At 41.6% G+C, this 10105-nt stretch overlaps 1 protein-coding gene across 1 annotated transcript in view; it reads right to left on the bottom strand.

Annotated features, from left to right (window-relative positions):
• LRIG2 (leucine rich repeats and immunoglobulin like domains 2) overlaps window positions 1-10105 on the bottom strand; it is a 14179-nt gene that overhangs the window by 2282 nt on the left and 1792 nt on the right. The window contains 12 exon segments of the mRNA XM_029084615.1: window positions 1-149; window positions 640-1089; window positions 1868-2149; window positions 3061-3381; window positions 3893-4056; window positions 4892-4960; window positions 5091-5162; window positions 5758-5838; window positions 8562-8705; window positions 8970-9113; window positions 9709-9852; window positions 9988-10099. Of these exon segments, the coding sequence (XP_028940448.1) occupies window positions 1-149; window positions 640-1089; window positions 1868-2149; window positions 3061-3381; window positions 3893-4056; window positions 4892-4960; window positions 5091-5162; window positions 5758-5838; window positions 8562-8705; window positions 8970-9113; window positions 9709-9852; window positions 9988-10099 (2132 nt within the window).

Below are 10105 nucleotides of genomic sequence, written 5' to 3'. Positions count from 1 at the left end.
ATCTGCACCTTTATGCACGTAGCTCCCGGCTGGAGGCATGAGCTGCTGGTGGCTCCCTGCCTCTGAATTACTGTAGCCTTCCTGAGGCTCTGACAGAGTTCCCTGGGAGGACAGGTAGCTGGGAATGTCGGCAGGTAGGTTCATCTCCTCTGCAAGGCAGAATTAACATTAAGGATGTTAACATCTAACTGTGAAGATTTCAAGGCAGAACCAACGCTCTTACCCACACTAACAAAAATGTCATCCAGAATTTCAATTAACATATAGTTTTCTTTTTTCTACTTCAGTGATTAAAAATCCATATAGCTAGTTCAAAACTAACAGGGTCAGAAAGGAAATTTACACACGTTACTCCAGGTCCTGAAAACATCCATAAGTTTATTAAATTTATTTATTTCCAGACTTTCCTGTTTTTCCTCAATGTAGAGAAAATCTGGTGTATAAGGCATAAAATTAATGAACTTTTGATATTTAAAAAACCCTCTAAAATTAAGAAATTTGAGCAAATCTCTGAAGAGATTTTAGAAGGAAATCTTCAGTTCTTCAGTCTTACAATCTATAATGAATCCAGAAATTTCACCACACTTAACAAGTGGTTTTGATTAAAAACAGGGCTGTGGACTCGCTTTTGCACTTTACCTGTGTTAGTGATGCTGTAATCTTCACTCTTCCTTCTCATGTGGTAGATCACGATGACCCACACCAGGGAAGTTCCCACGACGCAGCACACCACAACAATAATCACGATGCCCACTGTTGTCCAGCCATCCTCCTCGTGGACAACGCCGCTCTGGGAAGAATCACAATTTGGGGAAGCCAGGACATGTAGGTAAATGTGGCCACGCTCAGTGCCCAGTGTGTTGGACATAATGCACGTGTATTTCCCAGCATCCTCCAGTCCAGCATCCACAATGATAAGGAGCTGATTTGCTGCAGCAAAAAAATGCCGTTCTGTGACAGTCAAAGGGCCATCGTCCTTAGTCCAGTTGAGGCGAGGGGCAGGACTGCCACCAGCTATGCACTGCAAGACAGCAGTTTCACCTCGAGTTACTGTTCTGTCTTCCAGAGGCCTCATGAAGGAAGGAGTTTCTGTGACAGTGGAAGGGGGAAAAAAAAAACCCAACAGTTGTAAGGTAAATTCACTGTGCAACACCAGTGTGTGGTCCGTGACATTTAAAAATCTCATCTTACAACCTGAACCTAAACTTCAGCAATGAAACAAAGGATTTGGGAAATCCTGTGAGTTCAGCTCTTCTACAGATCACTGCAGCAAGGGCAGGTAGAGAAAACATCCCCAGAATTATGCCAGGCATAGTCTGGTTTATGCATTCCAATTCTAAAATTGCATATGACCATAATGTTAAAAGTCAGTGTCTTCAGAAAATACTGCACTCTAGAAGGAACTGTCCTTCCTCAACACAGTTCATGTTACCTGGGACTAAATCTGTCCCAAGACAACACAAATTACCTGTCTGTAACATGCCCCTTGGTTCCCTCCTGCAAAGATCACACTAACTTCACTGGTCAGCACGGCAGCTTAGCTTCTAAAGCTGCACTCTTCAAAAATCATGACAAGTGCTGCACTCAAATGCCCTAAACCCACGCACAGCAGTTAGAGATGCTACTCCAGAGGCAGCACCTTAAATTTAAAGTTTGGGAGGCAGGGTGGGAAGCAACCACAGGGAGAAAAAGTCTTCTCTTGTTCCTCATTGCAGAATTCCATCTACAGCTGGAGGAAGGGGAAACTGCACTCTTTTTATTTTAACTTCATTCTCTAGGACTTACACTTGCTACTTACAGGTAAGCTACAGGACCACTGCAGAAGTGAAGCACTCCACACACAAGCACAGATCAGCACAACACTCACCTAACACAGTCAGTGTGGCATTTGCTGACAAGCCACCTGCAGTGTTCTGTGCCATACAGCTATAGATTCCCATGTCTTCTATTTTCACATTTGCAATAAAGAATACATCATCTTCAGGCATGACATGCATCCTCCTCTCTCTTGCAGCAGGGAAGTCTGTGCCACCATCTTTCTGCCAGGAGATCTGTGGAGTAGGGTGGCCCTCTGCAGCACACTCCAGCCGGGCCATGGCCCCAGTGCGGATAGTGAGATCCATGGGGGTTTTCAGGAAAGAAGGCAGCTCTGGACCAAAGGAGACACACTTTCAGTATTTTCAGTACCAGAGAAAAAGCCACAAAAGCTCCAGAGCACAGAATATCTGAAAACAAACACATCTGAAACACATCTGCCCTTGAGATGCAGATTCTTCTGAAGAACTGCCTGAATTTTCAGTGGTCACTTCGAAGAGCATGTCCTCCAAATTTAAATACAGTATCTAGAGTGTTCGTTTAAGATGATCTAAAGAACATTTCTCACAGGGAAAAGACAGGAAAAAGGTTTAGATTTCTTCATAAGCTCTCTGTCACACTTTTTCTTCCCTGATAATAGGGAAGGTGAACTTCTATCTCATCAGTCCAAGCCTGCATTATCTGTTCTGGACAAGCAAAGGCAACACAGGCACCTCTGCTCTCAGATACAATGGGGATCAGGGCTCTACTGACTGATGTGAACATTGTCTTCTTACCCCCCTTCCCTCAAGCCAAAATAAATAGAATCATTATGGCTAAAAACAAAGGACTTCATAACTGATTTTTCAGATCGTTTCCAGTCCCACAAGTTCTTTTTAGTTGAATCTTCCCCAGCTTTACAAACACATGGGAAAGGTGCTTAGAACTGGAGAGACAGCAGAGGGAGCTTTTACTTTAAGAGACTTCTACCTCCATTTAACTAGATGAACAGCTAATTGTGTTCTAATGAAAGCATGGGAGATATCTGCCCCCTTTCAAAAGTGAACAAAAGGCTTTTCACCCACAAAAAAACCCCAAACCAAACAAAACCTCATTTCCTGCTTTATAAAAAGAAGTGACACTTCTAAATACCAGTGGGACAATCTTGCAAAACTATTTTGGGCCAGCTCTTGTGAAAAACAGACTTGTGGCTATTTAAATAAAGCTTTAGTAAAGTGTTTCTGCTTTGTTATCATGATTGCTTACCATTGACAGTCAGCTTGGCTTTGTTGGAATAATTGGAGCCAAAGTGATTGGTGACAATGCACTGGTATTTTCCTTCATCAGTGAAATTCACATTGAAAAGGTGCAGGACAGTGGTATACTCAACCACCTCCCCACTGTGCTGCTGATATCTGGCAAAATTCTCAACCTCTGCATCATACAATACTTCACTGTCTTTACGCCAGGCAGTGGACATGGGTGAATCACTGCTGCTCACAGCAGTGCATGTCAGAGTCACATTCATGCCTCGCAGAGCATCAGTGGTCTCAGGATGCACTCTTATCTGCGGTTTAGGGAAATTATCTGAAAATAAAAGCACCAGGATTAGTTACTTTCCTCTTCAACTTGCAATTAATATTGCAAGAAAACTCACTCAAGAGACAATGTAAGCAGAAAGAAAGCTTTGGGAACAGGTGTCCTGCTTGAGGTCCACATACTCAGCTGTTTTCAGCTGGAAATCAAGCTGTGGAAGAGGATTAGAACCACAGGTATACACAGAGTAAGCACTGAGAACAATCAGCACAGGAGCATAGTCTTGAGCAGTGCTCTGATCACAAAAGCTGTGAAAAACAATGCAGGCTCACAGAATCACTCCCTTAGGTTAGCTTCAGTGCTCAAATAGAACAAAAAAAAGCAAAGAGAAACAGAATTAAATCCCAAACTCCAGAGCAGACCCAGTGATGTACACAGGCCCACGTGTGCATCGTGGCCGAGACCAAACACCCCCAGCAGTGCTACAGCCTGATTTCAGACAGGTACCTGCGCAGAGCTGTGTTACTGTGGTTTTATATCAAAAGTCATTAAAAATACAAACCACAGACAAAGTCATCAGGGTCCACGCTGAGAAGGCTTTGTCCTGCTAACCACTCAGGATGAGCACAGCTCACGTTTACAGCCTGCTGTAAATGGCTGTCCACGAGCCACTGCGGCAGCCACTTCAACTGGCAATCACAGAGCAAGCTGCTCGTGTTCAAAATTCTGCAGAAACAAGGCAAAACAAAAGCACAATTAAAGTTCATGTATTTCACATTCCTTCACATGATTTCATGCAGCAAAACAACTTGATATTTGCCCATACACACCAAAGATTCCTCACTTTTAAGATACATTAGAGAAGACAAAGAAAGTCTCATCCTCAATACCTGCAGTGTGCCTCCTCAAACTGGCAGATCGTGCAGACTAAGTCCATCTGGCCAAGATTAACTAATTGAGTAACAGTTTTAAAACAGATTACATGATATTCAGAGACCTCATCTCACAGAGATGACTGTGTTACAGTAGGATTAGTCTGAGGTGTGAGGGTCACTTCACATTATAATACTTCAAATGTCTGAAGATCACAAGAGGCTCTAGCAGCTTAAGCATCTGCTGAGCAAGTAAAAATTCTTTTCTAGTTGTGAATTTTAAAGCCTCTCCCTAGCCCTCAAAATGGGAAGACAAAGCATAGCATTTGCTGAAATGATTCCCCCTGAAAGGTTCCTAATGGACTGTGTATTTCGTTCACTGTCTACATGCTAGTGTGTGCCGAGCTTGCTGCAAAATCAAAGATATGAAAACCCTAATGGTTAAACACTGCAGAAAAAAATATTTTCTACTAATTACAGCTAAGAAAAATGGAGGTGTAGATTTCATCAGACCTTAAAATCCAAGTATACTGCTACCAACTCTGAGTTGGTAATTTACCAGCATTGCTCTAAATATTTCATTATGAAAGCAGACAGACCAGTCAACTTCAGCCAGTCCTACAATAGCTGAAGGATTCTTTACAAGGTAGGACTTGTAAAGAATCTGTAAATAATGGTCATGGACTTACAGCTCCTTCAGGTGAGCCTGGGCAAATGCATTTTCTTGGATGGACATCACTGCATTGTTGCTTAAATCTCTGTAAGTTAAGCAAAGAGAACAATAATGGGTAAGTATGATTTCATATGCTACCTTCAGTTAAATATGACAAAAGAATATAAGACTGAAGTTGATAAATATTTACAAGTTCTATAAAGTAAAGTACTTACAGATGTTCAAGCCCTTCAAGACCAGCAAATGCTTTTGTGGTAATTGACTTAATCTGGTTTCCTTGCAAGATTCTGAAAAACAAAGCCCCCCAAACCCAGAAACCAGTCTGAGTGTCATGGCAGATCCTGAGACTGCACCCTCTTACCAAGCTATTTGTTATAAGCAGTGCCTGTAGCTCCACAGGACAGAGCTTCCTGCAAAGCACATGCCACTGGATGAAAAGTGCACAGTCCAAGTACTGAAAAGCTGTTAATTCAATAGAGTTTCATATTTGCTCAGATATACTTTGGGGTTTTGGGGTGGGGCTTTTTTTGTTTGTTTTTAATAAGCAATAATTTTTACCCAAACTAAAGAAGCAAAAAAAGTGACAATTATCACACAGTAGGACTGGGCTATTCAATAATAAATGCAGCCAAATACTGATTCTTAATTTCTCCAAATTGGTGCTGCAAGGTGATCCAGCACTACACAGATCCAATGCTCATGAACATGGAGCCCAAGCCTATATCAAGAGGTGGCAGCACAGAAGTGGAAACACAGTGCATACAGCTGCCAACTAGAGAGGCTTTCTGCCTTGTGTCACTGATTTACAATTAATATCTTGCACTCCCCTTCTCCTCTGCGTGCCTGGGAAGTTCTGTCATTTCAATGGTTTGCAATACGTACAGTTTATCCAGCCTGCTGAGTCCCACAAATGCTTCATTTGCATCTTCTATGGCCCAGGAGATCTCATTGTTCCGCAAGTCCCTGCAGGAAAAGAGGCCTCTTATAAAGGAGCCTTGTAACTTCATCACCACCACTGCTAGTGGTGAGCCACGAAAAAGACGTTACTGGTGTACAGGCCCGCTCTGGTGTTCTGGCAGTGTCACCTGGAAGGGCTCAAATCTTTTATAAAACTCATCTTGTCAGAAGATGAATATTCCATTTCAGAGATGCAAGGGAAAATAGACTCGTAAAAGATCAGTGCCGCAGACAGAACCACAAACAAATTCTGCAGTACGATTTCTTGATATGGTATTTAAGGAAAGATCCAGTCTGACTAGCACTTGTCATGTGATGGACTATTTACCAGAAGCTGGGAGAGGCTCCTGAAGCAAGTTGGTTCATGTAAGTGAATTAACCAATACACTAGCAGCATTAATCCTCCTGAGTAACAGGCTTATAATAGCATTAGCATATTAAGAGATTACACACAGGTTATAACATAAGGCTGCCAGGCACAAAGCAGTAGATGTTCAGAATGAAGTTGATATTCTGCTCACAAATCTTGTTACCAGCTAATGGGATTTCTGTTTGACCTCTGCACAGCACTTCGGCACCTCACAGAGAAGAGCAGTCTAAACAGCAAAAGAAAGACAGCAATATGGTTTGGAAAGGATTAAATGCTTTTTAGAAAGAAGGTGAAATAGACTCAGTTGCATTTTCAGTCTGAACAGCATGGACTAAGCCAAGAATTTCTGTCAAAGCCACAGTTTTTGTGTGTTTTGATACCACTGTGCATGGAAGTCCCTGCAGACAGGAGTGCGTTTAAAGGAAGATACACCAATCAAAAATAGCCTGTACTGCATTTTACCAGATACTATAAACATCACCTTGATGGAGCTTCCACACTCAACTGACATAGAAAGCAAGCTACATATACAGACAATTGTACACATCATCTCATAAACACTGCTTGTGCTCATGGTGGAAAAATGGAGGTACCTACTTTCCCTTGGGAGAGACTGTAAATTGTGTAGAATGCCATCCTGGAAGAGACTGGGATCAACCTCCAGGACACTATCAAAGGTAACACATTATTTTCGTATTTTTCTTACTTTGAAACATGGAAGCCTTGTTCTTCACACCATGCAGCAGTCATTTCCACAATTAATATACATACACTTCAAAGTTTAGGACAAAAAGAAAAGAATTCCATGATACATGCATCAAAAGGTCTTAACAAATATGGCCTTGGTACTTGCTCATGTCAAGTATTTTCCTCTTTGAACATTATTCAAGCTAAGGTACTCAACATGGATGTGATCTAACAGGAATGACTAGATGAATAACATGCTAAATTTATTTCCAAGTTGCTAATTCTTGTGATTTGAAACTTGTTTCTAGAATTATCTCCAGATCTGCTTCAGAATTTTAGACTGTATGAAGTAAATAATATGATAAGATGTAAAACTTCACAACTCCAGTGTTATCCTTAGATACACCTTTAATCCTAACTTGCTCTTATTACCCTGTAGTTAATATACAGTTTTACAGTTTATTATCATTAATTAAAGCTACATTGCAGAACAGTGGCAGGAGCTGAACATACAGAGAAATATTTACATCAGCCTTAGCATTGAAACAAGCAGCATACAAGCAACAATGGAACTAATCTGACAGCAACACGGTATCTCCTGTTGTTTGAAGTATTTTTACACTCCACTACTCAGACCACTTAGCAGAACGAGTGAGCAGCCCAAAAGAAAAGCCCCTCATTGTGTGAACTGAGGAGTTGGCTCCTCATGCCTGGCTGGGCATGAATGCTTGGAGCCTTGTTAATCACCACTGCCCTCCGTCCTGCACATTCCAACCCCAAAGCAAACGTCCAGCCTCTCAGCTCTTGATGCCCCTGAGGAGCCCAGGAAAACCTACTAATTAATCTGCTCTTGTTCTTTTTCATGCTACTCTAAATCTAAGAAATTAGTTTTAATTATTTCATTAAAAGGTTGCATTAAGGCTAACAGAATATGACCGCTTACATAAATCTCTCCGGTGAGTTTGCTTATTTAAGCATTTATTTAATGAACTGACAGAGGGGTTATAAACTTTCACTCCTCTCTCAGCTACCATTGTTTAAGATGATTACAACTGTTCAGATCTACTTGGGACACTTTTTTTCTGATTAAGAGCCGGGACCAAGCCTTTTCTTGTCAGAAATATCAAGCAGCTGCAGCTGCTACAAAAGGTCCTGGCAAGTGCAGAGCTGCGCCCCCGACAGCAAGAAGTAATCCCACAGCCCTCCCGGATGTTACCCATGACTTCAGCACACAAGCAGGGTGGGCTAAACCATACCTGCTGCAACCAGATGGATTCACAGCTTGGTTTCTGAGGTTACAACCCTAACAAAACTGTCTGGAACAGAGAGAGGCCCAGGCTGACCATTTGCTCCACAATGGGTTTTATGCAAACTGACTGTCAACACCTTCTCAGAACCAGTATGACGTGCAACCAGGCACTCAAGGTCACCAAGCCACTTTTTCTTACCACCACTAAAATTAACTGGTTGGTTTGTTTCAGCTGGGTGAGAATTCTGTTATCTTGGCAGACCAAAAGATTATCAGCCTGGCCACACCGGCAGGCAGGACAGCACACAACAATGCCAAACACTGATCTCAGGCTCGCGTGATGCAATATTCATTCATTATCTTTACTTCCAGAAGCTTCAATGCATTAAACTGAGATTTTAACTTGAAGTTTTCTGTACTTACAAGGTTCGAAGATTTGTCAGACCTCTGAACACACCATCGGCAATATGACTAATGTGATTGTCACCCAGGTTTAGTTTCTCCAATAAGCCAAGTCCCACAAAGGCAGACTCCTTGAGGCGAGTTAGCTGGTTGTACGACAAGTCTCTAGAAACATTGAACATGGACTTTAAATGTAGGTAGAGGGGGATCAAGTACAAAGATAATATCAAACTTGATTAACTATTGAGTTTTGATTATTTTCTCTAACAGAACACTTATAAAAATAAGTAAAATACACAGCATTACCATGATGGGTCTAACAAGGAAACTGAGTATTTCCTTTGGTAATTGATTCTTGCCACATATGTGCTACCCAATCTGTTACTGCAACATGATGAAACCCCCAGTGAACAGCAGCCCAGGACTTACAGCTCAGAAAGCCTTTGGCAGAACTCCCATGCATCTGGACTGATCCTGTTAATGGCATTCTGGCTAACATAGAGTTGTTGCAATGTCCGCAGCCCGTACAGCCAGCCCTTGTTTACTTCTGTCAAGTTATTATGTTCCAGTTCTCTAAGGAATTAGAGGAAAAACATTTGCCAAATAGATAATCAATGAAACGTGTATTTACAAAATTTCACCTTGTGGATCTCAAAATTATTTACTAACATTAAACCTGAGGCAACCTGAAATGGATGATTATACTCAATCCACTGAAACCAAAAGAGTGAAAAAAAGTACAAGAACCACCGAGTAACTCAACAACAGCTGCAGGGATCCAGGGGCAGAAGCAAACTAATCTCTGTTCTTAAAGATTATTTCTTTTTTAAAGCTCTTTTGCTAACCCTGCATGACACACTCCTGCACTATCTCTGTCAAACAGTCACGCAACAAAGAACCACCCCATGTTATGGGGAGTGCAAATGAAAACCAGCAAAAAGCAACCTACAGTGTCAAAAGCATTCTTCATCACCAAGTGGGAAGAGAGCCAATATCTTTCCACTTCTGAGGTGACCAGACATGATATAAAAATAATGGGAAAACACAGATTGGTAAACTCATTTCCTGCAATGCTCATCAATATCTCAGCACAGCCTTGACGTGATACAGGACACAACCCTCCACAGCTACAGTGCCTAAAAGAAGTTCCACAACTAGGCATACTCACAATTCTTCTATATTACCCAGGCCAAAGAATGCTCCATCCATTAGTCTGCTTATCCCATTGCGCTGCATTTTCAAGGATTTTAAGGATTCCAGTCCTTGGAATGTAAGACTTTCCACTATTTTAATCCGGTTCCTTTTCAGTTCCCTTATACAAAAATAACATTCAGATATGAAGACATCCTGTGATAATCATCACCTCAGGAAAGTGAAGAACACACAATACTGAGATGAACATCACAGCTGTAAATGCTGTTTTGAAGCTTTCAAGATTGCTACTTACAGAAACTGCACGTGAGGCAATTTGAAGATCTTTGGTGGAATCACACTAATCCTATTTCTGTTCAGCTTTACCACCATTAGTGAGCTAGACAAGTTATCAAGGCAGCCTGCTTCTAGAG

This window comes from Antrostomus carolinensis, unplaced genomic scaffold (genome assembly GCF_000700745.2).
Source record: "Antrostomus carolinensis isolate BGI_N321 unplaced genomic scaffold, ASM70074v2 scaffold25314, whole genome shotgun sequence".
Taxonomy (NCBI): Eukaryota; Metazoa; Chordata; class Aves; order Caprimulgiformes; family Caprimulgidae; genus Antrostomus; species Antrostomus carolinensis.
Note: the sequence above shows the minus strand (reverse complement) of the source record. Positions and strands in the feature narration are given on the sequence as shown.